The 16,038-nt window shown below is 35.7% G+C and overlaps 2 protein-coding genes across 2 annotated transcripts; both read left to right on the plus strand.

The window, feature by feature from the left end:
* The first annotated feature begins 630 nt into the window (after positions 1-630).
* LOC118057729 (pre-mRNA-processing factor 19 homolog 2) lies at positions 631-9,739 on the plus strand. Its single transcript, XM_035070406.2, has 18 exons — positions 631-813; positions 899-984; positions 1,501-1,572; positions 1,690-1,752; positions 2,297-2,383; positions 3,193-3,340; positions 3,427-3,548; positions 3,756-3,872; positions 4,755-4,850; positions 4,940-4,999; positions 6,287-6,361; positions 7,064-7,168; positions 7,889-8,005; positions 8,156-8,233; positions 8,320-8,416; positions 8,765-8,816; positions 9,100-9,170; positions 9,257-9,739. The coding sequence occupies exons 1-18, from the start codon at positions 801-803 to the stop codon at positions 9,370-9,372; spliced, it is 1,575 nt and encodes a 524-aa protein (XP_034926297.1). The 5' UTR covers positions 631-800; the 3' UTR covers positions 9,373-9,739.
* A 1,560-nt stretch (positions 9,740-11,299) lies between these two features.
* LOC118057740 (plasmodesmata-located protein 2) lies at positions 11,300-13,792 on the plus strand. Its single transcript, XM_035070417.2, has 3 exons — positions 11,300-12,804; positions 13,229-13,342; positions 13,467-13,792. Exons 1-3 carry the CDS (start codon positions 12,042-12,044, stop codon positions 13,472-13,474), a joined length of 885 nt encoding a protein of 294 aa, XP_034926308.1. The 5' UTR covers positions 11,300-12,041; the 3' UTR covers positions 13,475-13,792.
* The last annotated feature ends 2,246 nt before the right edge of the window (positions 13,793-16,038 follow it).

Genomic DNA, 16,038 nt, shown 5'->3' on the forward strand with positions numbered 1-16,038 from the left:
GTGAACCTGAATTTACTCTTTAATAATCATGAGTTCGAGCTCAGAATCATTAAAAATTTATATAATTATTAATTTTAGGAAATTTATAAAATTAATCAAGATATGCATAAGCTAACCTCATACTCACATTAATATTAATAATAGAAAAAAACATGGCTACTCTGAATGCAACCTATTATAAGGCTACAATTACAGTTACAGGTTGGGTATATTAATTCTAGTTAATCAAAAAAATTATCTTGTTTTAAGATTTTTATTTAAAAAAATTAAAATGATATTATTTAAAAAAAATTCAGAAAATTTAAACCAAGTTTTAATTAAATTATCTATTAACTTGTCCTGTTAATTTCAATTCTGACTCGAGTTAAGCGAATAAATATTCAGATTAGGCTAGATTTCATACACTGGCAACGGGTCCTTCCTAGCTATCTAGAAGCCATAAGGCATATCACATTAATTTGTGAACGAGAATTGTATGAAAATTGGTGAGATCTGAACAACGACGAAAATTCTTAAAAATAATAAAAATACGGCATCATATGGTGAATGGGCTACCAAAACAATTGGGCCATGAGAAACTCATTAATGGCCGAAAACCCAACCCCCTTCACTTAGATCGGTCGGTCTTCGATCCCTACACACACACACAACAGATATTACAGTCCCTAGCTAGCAATTAAAGTCCTGCCTCTTTCCTGCTGCAGCTGCTGCTGAATTTCCCCCCTAATAATCTTTCATTTTAGTTAATTAAGCAGTAGCTCTAGCCAGTCGCCAGATAAACCCTAACCTCTCTGTCCACAATGCATTGCTCAAGTAAGTTTCTCGTTTTCTTGATAACTTTGTTTTTCTTTTATCTTCTGTAGTTTCTTATCGATCTCTGTTTTTTTTTTCTGGACAGTTTCCGGCGAGGTTCCGGAACAGCCTGTCGTTTCGAAGAAGTCTGGGCTTTTATATGAGAAGCGCTTAATCGAGAGACACATATCGGTATATTTTTATTATTTTTTTGTTTTTTAAATTCTAGGGTTTTAGCTTCTAGCTCTTTAGGGTTTTGCTTTTTGGCTTCTTAGAGTGTTGGTAGAGCAACAGAGATTTTGATATTTTTTTTGTAAGACTTGAATAAACCGACGAGATGTTATAGGCTAAAAGCGTCATCATTGAAATTGTTGAAGCTACTTGTGCTGGTTATTTTGTGTAATTACCGAGGAAGTATTAAAAATTGCAAAGGTTAGGGTTTGCAACACTGAGGTGACAACAAAACTAGCCAAGATTTATTTAGAATTTTCGTGTCTTTCCAAATCTTTTCGGACGTGCAAGAACAAGTTCCTTTTATAACAGGAGGGAGGGAGGGAGGTGTAGCTTTTGTTGCCTACGGCTGTTTTTTGTTTGCCAAATCTATAAAATTGAGCTTCACTTTGAACTGCACTGATCTATAAAGTTTCTTTTCAGGAAACTTGGTATTACGCTTGATAAAGCTTGCATTGTTGTTTATTTTCTAATCAGGAATATGGAAAATGCCCAATTACTGGGGAACCACTTACCATGGATGATATTGTTCCAGTCAAAACAGGCAAAGTATGTTTATTTCTAGTTGTTTGTATTGATTGTTATTGAAGTCTTTATATCCCACTGTTGCAGCATCAACCATTTTCTATACTTGATTAGTTTTTTTTTTTTTTGGATTTCTTGTAGATTGTGAAGCCGAGAACTGTACAGACTGCTAGCATCCCCGGGATGCTTGGGATGTTCCAGAATGTATGTTTATCAACCATATGATACCCTTTTTGTTGACTTTCTAACTTCTAGCTTCACATGATAATAATAGTGTGGCATTAAGATAGGTGTCACTCTAAAGTTGTAAACTCTTCTCTGCATTTCTTTACTTTTCACAAGTTATAAGGCTTCAAATAATTAACTGTTTTACTTGTAACATATATGAGAGGGATGCTTGCCTCCATCTAGTTCTCCTCGAATTATTGCTATGACATTGATAAGCCTCTATTCCTGGTTCTATCAAATGTCATGTTCTTTATCCTTTACAGTATAGATTTTAAGCTTCCCTGGAGTTCAATCATGTGTGACTGCCATATTTGTTCTCCTTGAAATGTTTTAATTTCCTCATCTACTCCGTACTTAGATGACTAAATTTTTTCACTAGGGAATCCTTTAGTGCCTTTAATTTGTTCATTAACGAGTGCTAATTATCATGGCGGCTTAGGTGCACTCTTTAATTGAGCTTATTTTACTAATATGTTTACATTTGATTTTGTTTGTAAATTCTTTCTTGATCTAATTGCAGGAATGGGATGGCCTAATGTTGTCCAACTTTGCATTGGAGCAACAATTACATACAGCAAGGCAAGAGCTAAGTCATGCATTATACCAGGTAATAGCCTCATCATTAAATGCTTGCTAATATGCTCTGCTTTTGACAGGGCATGCTTGGTATATCATCTTAACTGCAAATGCTGATTTGTATTTTTTGTATCTATTATTTAATTTTTGTTATTTGAGTGTCGTGTTAAAATATTGTTGCCTACTTTTTCACTTGGCTTCATTTTAATCTCGTTTGGTTTATTATGTTTGTTTTCTTTTTTGGCATTCATTGTTTCATCTTCACAATGATCACGAACCCTTAATCCTTGTTGTTTGTGTTATTAGCAATGTATCAGTGTTCTTACTGATCCAGTGGTGGCTTTTGATATGACTTTCAACCGAAATGGAATTTTCCTTTTTCTTTACTGATCTAGAGAGTTATAACATTGCTTGTTAACATGAAGGCTCTATTTCAGTGAGGTCTATTGTTGTGGTAGAATGGTCTGTTTATTCTTCCAAATTTGAAGCTGCCTCCTTTCTGCAAAGGATTTTGAACTATTGAAATTGCTGCACCCCCAACATTTTGCATAAATGTTATCATTTAAGACCCTGGAAGTTAAATGGTATTTTGAAATTTTATTTTCAATTTTTTATACTCCACATTAGCTTTTGTACGGGTCCAATCCTAATTCCATGTTCTTGCTTTTTCTTAGGCTCAATCCTAAACTTTATACACTAGTTCTAGTTTTTCTTTTATCTCATTTTTTTCTCTTTTCATTGGTTGAAAAAACATTGTAGGTTGGATTATTGATATTAGCACTTGCATACTTTACTTATCCAACACATGGACTCTGGTTGTGTTGTTTCTTATTTTGGCAGCATGATGCTGCTTGCCGTGTAATTGCAAGACTTAAAAAAGAAAGAGATGAAGCAAGGTCATTTCTTGCACAAGCTGAGAGGCAGATACCCATGTCTGCATCAGAAGCTGTTACAGAAAATGCTTCAGTTCTTAGCAATGGAAAACGAGGTTTTTCTCTCGTATCCTTCTTGGTTTTTCAGTTTTTCTAAAGTTTCTTATCAATATGCATTTAAGTTCTGTTGGAATCACCATAGCTGCCGAGGATGATGATTTGGGCCAACCTGGGAAGAGAGCACGACCTGGAATTTCTGCTAGCATCATTACAGAGCTTACAGACTGTAATGCAACTCTTTCACAACAGCGGAAAAAGCGGCAGGTATTGATTCATGTTAATGTAGGACTAAATTTTTGTTGGTAGATTGTGGATTTAAACACTATTTTGGTGTGAATCGTTTTTCAAATCATATCTCGTTGCATGATTTAGTAAATAGTATAAGGAATGAATGCAGTTACAGCCTCTTGTTTTGTATGTGCTGCTTGACTGATTTGATGCTTGTCTTTCTCTTCCCCTTTTCACTGTTAGATTCCTCCAACATTGGCTCCTATTGGTGCTCTAGAGAGGTACACCCAACTTTCTAGCCATCCACTTCACAAAACTAGCAAGCCGGGTATCTTATCTATTGATATCCAATATTCCAAGGTAAGAAAATCTATACACACTGATACAGTTGGTGAATTTTATATATTTGCTGGGTTTGCTTGTTTAGAAGATTTTTATAAGCAAATAGTTTCCAAGTTGCATTTAGTCGTGCACTGTTCTGTATTCTGAAATTTGTGGAAACTGTCCTCACTTTGTGTGACTATTCACTTGTACATCAAATTTAGCCCACTTTCAATTTAGTTGCTGCATTTGCGCTGCTCGTCTTGTTTAGAAGATTTTTATAAGCAAATAGTTTCCAAGTTGCATTTAGTCATGCGCTGTTCTGTATTCTGAATGTTGTGGAAACTGTCCTCACTTTGTGTGACTATTTACTTGTATGTCAAATTTAGGCCACTTTCAATTTAGTTGCTGCATTGTGCTACTCTTGTCTTGTACTTGAATATAATGTTGCATAAATTGCTGCTTGTAGCATAATTGATTATGACGTTGCAAAAATTTCCCAAAACTGCATCTTAATGACTGATGAAAGGTATAAATTAAATCATAAAGCGGGAGATCAAAGCATGCAAATATTAAAATTGAAGTGGTTTTATGGAGGCGGCTTATGCATGTTTTCAAGAAAAGCCTCTCCCATCTGTTTTTTCATGCCAGTGTTCATGCTTTAGTATGTTAAGGGTTTTGCTTCATTAAAATATCAGACATAGGGATTTTCTTTTTTTGGCTCTTCTCATAACACTTTGTATCTTATGTCGGGAGTGGATAACAGGAGTTTTGTTTCAAGTTTATATAATCTAAATGTTGTCTGAAGTCGCCACAATTTTTAGCTCTCTTGTGGGAGAAAAACTAAAATTAATGGGCCAGATTGCTTTGCTCACTTAATGATTTGTGGCTATTGATGCACCTTTTCTCTCTGGTCTTCAGGATATCATTGCTACTGGAGGGGTTGATGCAACTGCTGTAGTCTTTGATCGGCTATCAGGACAGATTGTATCTACACTCAGTGGTCACTCAAAGAAGGTTGTTATCTTACTTTATTTATTTCTGCTTCATGCTGCATCAATGCTATCAAGTGAAACTTATGACTTGTAACATCATTTTTGCTGTAGGTTACTAGTGTGAAATTTGTAGCTGAGGGTGAATTTTTCTTAACTGGATCAGCAGATAAGGTAAGCACCGTTCAATTTGGCGGGCTTAAAACTTCTTATTATTTACTGTTGTTGTGCGCCCCCCCCCCCCCCCCTCCCCACATAGAAACTTACTCATCATCTCATGTTTATGTCCCAACATTCCTTTGGCGTGTCCCAAAGTGTTTTTTGACCTGTCAGTTGTGGGTGGCTATGAACCTAAAAAAATCATGCTGTTTATGAGAAACCAAAGCATTCAACAGAACTATTAACAAAAGTATGCAGTTTCTAACATGTATTGATCGCATTAAAAATACTATTAACAAAAGTATGCAGTTTCTAAAATGTATTGATCGCATTAAAAATGAAACAATGGTAGTAGAAGAGAGTTGAAACCATCCAGGCTGGCTGTCGTAATCGTCTTTCAGGAGCTGATTTGTTGCAGTTGCTCTCTCTCATTCTTTGCACAAGTTGGAAGGGATAACTTGACTGTGTATTTAAGGTCTTAACATTTAACCATTAAATCCAGCTTAACAATCCAATACCTTTTGACAAGATTTTTATATTGCTGCAGTAAAAAAGACCACTGATTGAGATAATAGTTACTACAAGAGTGATTTCTTGTCCCTAGTTTAGAAATGAATATGTATTTAGACGATGGCTGGTGGGCTGATCTGTTTGAATAGTCTCTAAGCCTCAACTGAAAGGATTTAGATCTTTTCAAAACTAGTACTGGAGTTAAGGTACCATTTGCCAGAACTTCCAAAAGTATTGCAATATAATCTTCTTTATGCAGGATTAACTCATCAGCAATCATCAGTCTGTAATTATAGGAAAGCACTGAGGTTTCTTTAATAAAAAAGGGGGTCAGATTGGACCACGGGAATGTAATTGCAAAATGCCCTTTTTGAGGGAAGGAATTTTTGTCTTGAACAGTGATTTTGTGTCATTTAGAGGTAGTGGATGTGCTGTGGAATTGGAAGCAATTGCTGGTGTGGAATTGGATCTCCTACAAATAAGGCTGCTGGCATCATGGTCATGGATTTTATTTAGTAGAGGATTAAATCATGAAACTATTTCCATTGCGATCTTCAAACTTGCTCTATGTGGAGCTGTAGTGAATCCTTTTGCTTAACCTTATGATGAAACTGGACTTTTTTGATGAGCCATTGCTTTCTTTTCTGTCACCCTTTCCATTTCTAATTTCTTTTTCACCCATTAAAGAACTGAATTTCTGGCAGTTGGATCATCTCATCCATAAGTATCCATTCTTAATTTAGTGTTCCTAGGCATTCATCAAGGATTTAATTTATTTTTAAAATGCTGCAGACCGTTCGTGTGTGGCAAGGATCCGAAGATGGTAACTATGATTGCAGACATATCCTAAAGGATCATACTGCGGAGGTAATACCTTTCAAAACCACATTGATCTTGTTTCATAACCAGTGGCTGATTGTTAGCCTGATCTTGTGGATATAAATTCCTAATATTGGTTCTGTTTTGATAAATCTAGGCATATTCTAGATGGATACTTGTTTTAATAAAGTGCAATGCTTAGGTTTATGTTAAATAGAATGGAAGATAGATGACCTTTGGTAATGGGGCCTTTCTAGGTTTACTTTAGATAGCTTTGGAATCGGGCCAGTATCAAATAAATTCCCTTTGTTCATGTCTCTTCCCTTTACATGTCCACATTTGAGGGTAGCTCAAATGAAATTCTCTAATATGCAAGCTTGAGGCCATGGACCCAAGCAAGATTCATCATGGGCTGCATTTCATGCATGCCTTGTACACCAAAAGAAAATTGCAAAGCAGTGGTTAAACAAATAACTCATCCATATAATGTTTTCATCTTGTGAATTAAATTGTCACAGCTAGTTTATGCCTACAAATGGTTCATTCTGTGATCAATCAAATTGAATTAAGGAAAAGCATCTGCTTTTCCTACAAGGTGGTGCCATTGCTTCACCTTATTTTGCTGACTTAAAACACTAAATTTTTGCATGCTTTTTTGGTATCTGAATACTTGCCAGCTTGACTGTGGTTTTGTACTGATTTCATGCTGTTTTTATTATATAATACTTGTATGCTTACAAATTCTGTCAGGTGCAAGCTGTCACTGTACATGCAACGAATAACTACTTTGTGACTGCTTCTCTTGACAATACATGGTGCTTCTACGATCTCTCCTCTGGTTTATGCATGACTCAGGTCCTCCCCCCCCCTCTCTCTGTTTTTTTGTGCGCGCGCTCGTATGTGTGTCTTGCACACATTCACAGAAGTCCTTTTCAATTTTTTTCCTGATTTGTGAGTTATGTATGAAGATTGATTGAAGACAAATTAAATGCCAAAATATATAAATTTATCTCCTGATCTGGGATTTTCACTTTTATGACTGGTTATTGTGTTCCATTTAATATAACGGACCTGCAGATAGAATCCATGAAGTTCAGGAACAATTACAACAATTTTATTTAAATTCAAAGAATTGAATCTTTCTATCACATACTTGTGGTCTATTTCATTTTTTTTTCCATAATATTTGTCAAAGTTGACAATATAACAATAAATTAATGTTCAGATGCCCATTATTCTCTTTTTATGATGCATTTTTACATGTTCAAAATGTAAGAAGAGGCATATTTAAAAGGCATTAAGATCAGACATAGGTAGTGAATGGTGGAGTATGTTTTTGTATTGTATGACTCTGGAGTAGTTTCTTCTGTATTGCAGTAAATTTTTCTTCAGGCTCTAGTTATCAATTACAAAGTTCTGTTTCGATAAAATTTCCTCTTTCAGACAAGGTTTATAAATGTTTCAGTCATGTTAATTTTCTAAACTTATAGTTTTTATTTCAATTTTTAACATGAAAATTCCCTTGTGTCTGTTGGTTCTGGTTCTGGATGAACTATATAATGATCAATTTTGCAGGTTGCTGACACTTCCAAAACTGATGGCTATACATCTGCTGCCTTTCATCCTGATGGTCTCATCCTTGGAACAGGCACTTCAGAAGCAGTTGTTAAAATCTGGGATGTAAAAAGTCAGGTACACATGCACTATTGTAATTGTTGTGTTTATTATCTTTTCGAAGTGCAGCGTGTAGAAGGCAGACGTGTACCGTATAAAACCTTCATTTATTGATTTAATTAAAAATATTTGACGTTTTACTTTTCTTTTGTTATTTGTTATATGCAGGCCAATGTTGCAAAATTCGAAGGTCATGTTGGGCCCGTAACAGCAATATCTTTCTCAGAAAATGGATATTTTCTGGCTGTAAGTATCATGTTTTTTCTGAACAAAACATTCAATGATGGATGATCTGACATGCTATGATCTTATTTAATGTTTGTACTGGACAGACTGCTGCCCATGATAGTGTTAAGCTGTGGGATCTGCGGAAATTGAAAAACTTCCGGACACTCAATCTATATGATTCCGATACACCTACAAACTCTGGTGTGTATTACTATGGTTATGCTTTTCCTTATTTATATGTGTTGCAATTCATGGCTAGTGGCTGCAGCAATAGTTCCTATGACTTTGTATGGTACCGCCCTAGTCCACCTGTTTTCCATTACCTGACAAGTCATACTTGCTATGATGAATACTGTGTAAAGTGGTTTTAAAAACTTAAAAGCCTGGCTCTATGTGGAATTCTTTCTTTCTTCTCTTATTTATTTATTTTTTTAAGCCTGTTGACCTTTTTAGTGCTTGGGTTGGGCAATCTTGTTCCACTGCAATATGCAGTTTTTTTATTTTATTGTGAGGGAAGATGTAATGGTGTTCCTCCTTTTGTTATGGCAGTGGAATTCGACCACAGTGGATCTTACCTTGGAATTGCAGGATCAGATATAAGGTGCTGTCTCTTATGGCTCTTCAAATATCTAGTAGTTTTCAGTGGATTTTTAAGAATTGTCTGTCTGAAGTTGGATAACAGCTCTGCTTTTTAACTTAACAAAATGTTCTGGGTTGTGCATAAAGTTTTTCTGATAATGCTAATAAATTTGTTTCTTTGTTGCAAGAACATTCTTTGAAGCCTTTTCAGAAGAGCTATTATGATTTTTTTTTTTTTTTTTTTTGCAATATCCTGTAAACTCTTATATTTATCTCGTCTAATTTTGTGTCTTGCACTTGCGCAGAGTTTACCAAGTTGGCAGTGTTAAAGCAGACTGGAATTGTATCAAAACTCTTCCTGATTTGTCCGGAACAGGTTTTTCTCCTTCTCTTGCTATCATTATGTGTTGCTTCCCATGTTTGTTGGACTGACAGATGCTCTATTATTCTACTGGTTTGCAGGAAGAGCAACTTGCTTAAAATTTGGTCCAGATGCCAATTACATAGCTGTGGGATCAATGGATCGCAACCTCCGGGTATTTGGCCTGCCTGGGGATGAAGCTCCATTGGAGTCATGATGCACCTTTTAAGTTGCCTGATTCGGAGAGTTGAGTTCATGGATCTCTGCAGTTGTTGCCACAGCTTTTATTGGGCTGGCGCAGCAAAACAATAGGCTGAGTTGTTTAATTATGCGTTGCTAACACTTTATGCAATTTCCAGACATGGAGCAGGGTGGTTGTCTGGGATTTGAAGAACTTAAATTCGAGCGACTACTACAGCCAGTCATTTTGTATTCATGTTGTCATTGGAACTTCCAGACCATTAATCTACACAGTGAGGTGTTTGGGGGACACTTGATACTTGTTAAGTGAGCATCTTTGAGGGATTGGTAACCTTTTGAGATTTGTATTTGATTCACTGTAGTAAAATGTAGTTGTTCGATTGTGTTCGTATCTGCCATGCTAATTGACTGACCTTAGCTCTGCTGCCCTGGTAAGTTGACAACCATCCCTCAAAATCCCCCCCTTTCCATCTCAATAGTGCTTTACTGAAGTGTAAAATCTTTCATATTTGTTGAAAATTACTCTGTTGTTGCTTGCAACCCAATCCAACTTGCCAGCCATGCAAACGTGTTTGAGGAAACAACGTCAACCAGCAGATCCCATGCTTTAAGGATTCGAACTTCAGTTAAATGGAGAGGGCTCCATGATCCAAAGAATAAAGAATGAGATCACAAGCTAATTAAGAAGCTACCATAGCCCGCCTCGTATCAGGTAAGGTATTTTGATGAATGTATGAACCCCCAAAGCAGCAGCAAGAATATATCATCATAAAGAAGAAATAAAATCTCAGAAAGTCGAAAATGTCTGCTCCTACGATTCGTATGTTTTTTCAATAGATGCTTCCAGGAACGCGAGTCATTTATCCACCTCTGATAGCACCTGCGCACCCCTCGTGGTCAACCAATTATGGAAAAGTAAGCCACAGCTGTAAGCCCTGTAGACAGAAATACTTATATTACTGGGATTTAGGATGTTTGTTCATCACAGTAAATATTTTGAAGGGACGGTATATATATATATATTAAGAAATATTAATTTAATAGTTCGTCGGTGGAAAGGAAAAACTAAAGAGACGGTGCGGGGTGTGTGTATGGGTGCGTGGACAACTTTACATGTGTTTGTGTCCAAAAGCGCCTCGTCCTCAGTGGGTTCTGTCGGGTCCCCCCCTCCTCTTTAACGTACAAGTCTTTGATTGGTAGCTGGGAGAATTTTTTTTCCAGTTCATGAATCACAATATGGGAAAATTAGATACCGCTTCTACATTTATAATTCATCAATTCTGGGTTGGAAATATAGTTATTTACTTGATTCATCTAAAAATATATTAATCGAGTCTTAAATTAACCCAGTAAATTGATTTAGATTTAATAATAGTGATTGAAAATTGAATGTCAACGTATCCAAAAAAAAAAACAGCATAGCAATTAGGTTAAAAAAATTCAATCAAACTAGGGCTTTCTTCTTTCATTCTTGCAAACAAATCAATGATATTTTTTTATATATTAAGATATTTTATTTTCATGTTTTTGCATGATCGATGGATTTTTCTAACTCAATCATATTAAGTTATTTGAATCAATCATATTATAAAACATATAATAGGAGTTTAGGTTGGTATATTATTTTTAACGCTAAAGCAAACTGTTTGAGTCATTTGAATTAATTAAATAAAGTGTTGAAATTTATATTTGGTGATTTTCTCTTATATAACTAAATTTACTTTTACAACATTTCATAGTTTGGAATTAATGATACGAGAAATGTCTTAGATAGATATCTTGTGAATTTAATATTTTTTAAAAACTAAAAATAATTAAAAATATTTTAAAACAGAAAAACACCCGATGAATGAATAAGATCATAAGCATCTTTGTTTTGTTGCTGGTCAAACGAAGCAATACTTTCATGATGAAATCTACTGATTTTGCCAACTCTGTAGCTTAGTTTATTGCTAATTATAAGATGCCAGCTACAAATGACTCCAGATTTTGTCATATGCTTTCCTTGAAAGTTATAAATTCTTGCCAGGCTCCTCCACTCTTTTCAAAGAACAACCAGTTACCTGGACTTCAATTCAATCCTCATGACCCACACATGAAAATTAAATGAGTTACTGCTACATTCAAAATCCAAACCCTAGCTCTTGTATGATGTTCCTCAGTCAAACTTCATGCCCTTTCCTAACCCAGATCCCTTTACTTACATTCATGCCCTCCACACCTTTCATGGAAGAGAATATTTTGTAGCTTCTTGCACCTTTAAAAAATAATAATCTTGTTTTAAACCGATTTTGTTCTCATTCTCTTCAAATACTACAAAAAATACTTAAGATTGGTACTTACTGCTTACCATTCCGATGAAATTGTAGAGTGAGTGCTTCTTCTTTTTTTAACTTCTATTGGTATTGGACAGTGTACTGGTGGTGGGGAGAGGTGAGAGAGAAAAGAGACCGCTCCAGCTCTCTGACCCTGCACATATACAGAGAAAAAGAAAAAAAGTGAATCACAAACACCAGAAAACTTAAAACCAAAACCCGGAAGACAGTTTTTTTGAGCAATTCAAAGCACAGCCAGAACCCAACACCACTCCTTCATTTTCCTCCTACTGTTCTGTTTTAGTCAGAATCCATTTCTCAAATCCTTCCAAAACCTGTCATGATTTGATCCATTTCGGCCATTTCCTAAATGGGTTTTCCCTCGAAACCTTTTTCTTGCTTCTTCTTTCTCTGTCTTCTCTCTGTCAATCTTTCTCAGTCTGCCCTTGATTACAGCACCTTGGTCTACAAGGGTTGTGCGAAGCAAGCTTTTCAAGATCCAAATGGTGTCTATTCACAAGCCATCTCTGCCCTTTTTGGCTCATTAGTCTCCCAGTCCACCAAAACCAAGTTCTTTAAGACCACCACCGGGACTGGCCAAACAACCATAACTGGTCTCTTTCAATGCAGGGGAGACCTTAGTAATACTGACTGCTACAACTGTGTCAGCAAACTTCCAGTTTTAACAGACAAACTCTGTGGCAAAACAATAGCTGCAAGAATCCAGCTTTATGGATGCTACATTTTGTATGAAGTTGCTGGCTTTACACAAATTTCAGGTATGGAAATGCTGTACAAGACTTGTGGGGCTACAAATGTGGCAGGAAGTGGGTTTGAAGAGAGAAGAGATACTGCCTTTTCGGTGATGCAAAATGGTGTGGTTAGTAGCCATGGCTTCTACGCCACCAACTACCAATCTATGTATGTTCTGGGGCAGTGCGAGGGTGATGTTGGAGATTCAGATTGTGGCGAGTGTGTGAAAACTGCTGTTCAGAGAGCTCAAGTTGAGTGTGGGAACTCTATTTCAGGCCAAATCTATCTGCATAAATGCTTTATTAGTTACAGTTATTATCCAAATGGGGTGCCCAGGAGATCGTCATCTTCTTCCTCATCTTCCAATTCATTTTCATCAGGTTGAGTACTGAAATGGAATTTTTAGGAAATCTAGAGAGAAGTTTTCTGCTTTTTATCTAGTTAGTAAGTAATATTCGTTTTGGTGATGGTTTGCTTTACTGGATCGTTGATTCATCCTGTTTCCTAACTGAGTCTATTTCCCTGTAAAAAAGTTTTTTTTTTCTCAATATATTATCGAGTCTCTTAATCTATTGCAATCAGTATATGGTTAGGGTTGCTGGATCTTTCTCCCCTTTTCTTCCCGCTCCACTGTTAAAAAAAGTCCATTTTTAATAGATTATTGTGTCTCTATCTACTGGAATTAATGTATGATTATCTTGCGTGAAGATTGTCTGGTATCTTATCAATGTGTCTGAAAGTGGTTTTATTTTAATTGGCCTGGGAGATGTATATAATAGAGAAGTTGATTTGTGATGGATGCAGGGACAGGGCAAAATACAGGGAAGACGGTAGCCGTTATAGTAGGAGGGGCAGCTGGTGTTGGGTTCTTGGTCATTTGCTTATTGTTTGCAAGAGGTTTGCTGAAGAAACATGATGGTATGCTTTTTGGCACTCTGATGCATATGATGTGAGATAGGATAATAATACTCTGCATTTCATTGGTAATAATCTCTTTTGTCCTTTCAATGCTGATATGGTTGGAGTATGCTATTTTGTGCAGATTTTTAAGAGAAGGAGATGGATCTTAAAGAGGAGGCAAGCAATCATCTTTCCTCGAGGTGGATTCTGTCTACATTTTCATTTCTTTCAATAGTGTAAATGGGGTTTTGTGGTGGACCAGTTTTGATGAAGAAAAGATAGGATAGAAATGGCAAATGTGTGCCTGCTGTCACAGCCTGGTAAGGCAGTATATCCGAGACTGGAAGTAACTAGGGCTTGAAGTTGTTTCACAAAGGTGAAAACATATAGCAGAATGAATTGCTTGTCAATTTGAATGGATGACAGAGGAGAGTTGAATCCAAGGGTTTTGGCCTTATTTTTTGTACAGCGTGTGGATGTTTGTCTCTTTCCCCCTCCTCTCCAGATCAATGCATCCCCATCCCCATCCCCATCCCCATCCCCATCCCCTTCTGCTTTATGCTTTTTACAAAGTAGCCACGTAGCTTCCTTTTCTCCTTCTCTAACATGCTGATGATCCTCGCAGATGTGTTTATTCTCTTCTCATCTCGTTCTCGACCTGGTTTAGCCATGATATTGCCTAGAAGATGTAGGCGATTTGATGTAGAGCCTCGGGTTGGTTACTAAATGGAAACTCAAAAACACCATCATTTTCTTGCATGATGCCGAACAGTTTTGTTGTGATTATTAAATGGTGATAACTCCTCCTGTAAGATTTCGCATGAACCAATAGAAACTGCTGATAGAATAGAGACAATCCAGCGTGGTGGTCCTCCTCCCAAGTCCTTACAAAAGAGTGCTGGAGGAGACAGCTAGATGCAATTATCATACATTGTTAGCACCTTGGAATATATATATAGCAAGTTGTCTTTCCATGACAACAAACTTGCTGTTTTTATATTTTAATGCAACAATTTCTCTGGTTTTTGGAGCGTGTGGGATAACAGATGAATCGCAATTTTTTAGAGCTTTCAAGGAAAATAAAAGTTACCCTTTAAGAGGTAGGTGTCGAGCTGTAAAAAGAGCTTATAGTCGGCACCCAGACGCTCTTCCTCGAAATAAATTGAATGGCACAAATTGTGTACCGGAGGAGAGAGAAAAGGAAAGGGAGGAAGAAAAATACTTTTTATTACAATATTATCGGTATCATTGAAAAGATTTTGATAAAATAATTGAATTCAATGACTGGTTATCAACTTTGATTAGAGTGTGTTTCACACAACATGTGGCTTGTCTTTAGACAAAAAGCAAAAAATATTTTCTCGTGCATTAAAGGTGAGTCATTTTTTATTTTATATATATATATTTGGAAATGGGCTGTCCGTTCCTTGTTTTTTTGAAAAAAATAAAGTCAATTGATGCTTTGCTTGTTGTCTCCCAAATTCTGTATCAAGTTGGAAAATCAAAGGTGATGTTTATATATATATATATATGTATATATATATATATATATATAAATCTGATTTTTGATTCAAAACATTGATAAAATCTTATACACCTGACTAAATTTGTATATAGTCTTAAATTACTCAAAAAAAAATTAAAAAACAGTCTATAAATTCAAACCAATATAAAATAAAAAGGACTTCTTGAGCTCATATCCATGATTTTAGATAATACAAAGACTAAATAATACATAGGTGAGACTCCTGTTATTGAATGAAATCTATTGATATCATTATTGATTTTTTTAAGGTTAAATTACTGGTCAATCGAGACTCTTTTACACTAGAATTCAATAACTTTTTTTTTTCTTTCGAATTAGGGATTGAAAAGTGAGAAGAACGAAGGTTTTTACCACAGTTAAAATTTTGAAATATTAAGGGAAGAAAAGCTAGTCTAAAAAGAAAGGGATCAAAGTGAATTTTTTGTTATAATTTTTAAACTGCCACCTTTTTTCTTCTTTTTTTACATCTTGGTCCCCTCTTTTTCAATTTTGACCCTTCTCAACAAATTTTGATAAATTGGGGGCATAAAAGGATGCAATTGAGGAGAAATAAAGTTTGAGGATTAAATTGATAAAAAATTACTGTGATTGCGTTTTAGATTTTGTTTAATAATATAATCATCATCTCACAACAGTAAAATAGTCTAACCAGACAACACGAACCCTTCTCGCATGGAAGGATGAAGGAATGTGGATTTGTACTATGAAAAACGACATTTCCCTCAGAATTACGCTTGACAGTTGCGTACACCTTATCATAGAAGAGAAGAAGACCATCAATCAAATTGTCGGTCAAATCACCAATATTCAGTTGGCACTCAAACAGCTGAGGTCCTCATCAATGGCTTGTCGCCGGATCAAAGGTGGGTGCCCCTCCACCATCTTTTCTTTTCCCATCTTGTTTTTTATCTTTTTTGAGTGATATTATTGCGTCACAGGGATTGTATGCACTCATAGCTATGTTTTGAAAGTATTTTTTAAAAAATTATTATAATATATTTTTAAATTTTTTACAGAAATTATAAAATAGATTATTATAATCAATCTAGATCAAGAAAATCCTTGCATTAGATATGGAAAATATTTTTACAAAATTTTGTTATTATTTTTAGTGCATCAACTGGGAAGGGTAAAAATATTTTTACATGAATTCCGAACGGGATTTGTC

The sequence above is a fragment of the Populus alba genome, chromosome 8, assembly GCF_005239225.2.
Source record: "Populus alba chromosome 8, ASM523922v2, whole genome shotgun sequence".
Classification (NCBI taxonomy): Eukaryota; Viridiplantae; Streptophyta; class Magnoliopsida; order Malpighiales; family Salicaceae; genus Populus; species Populus alba.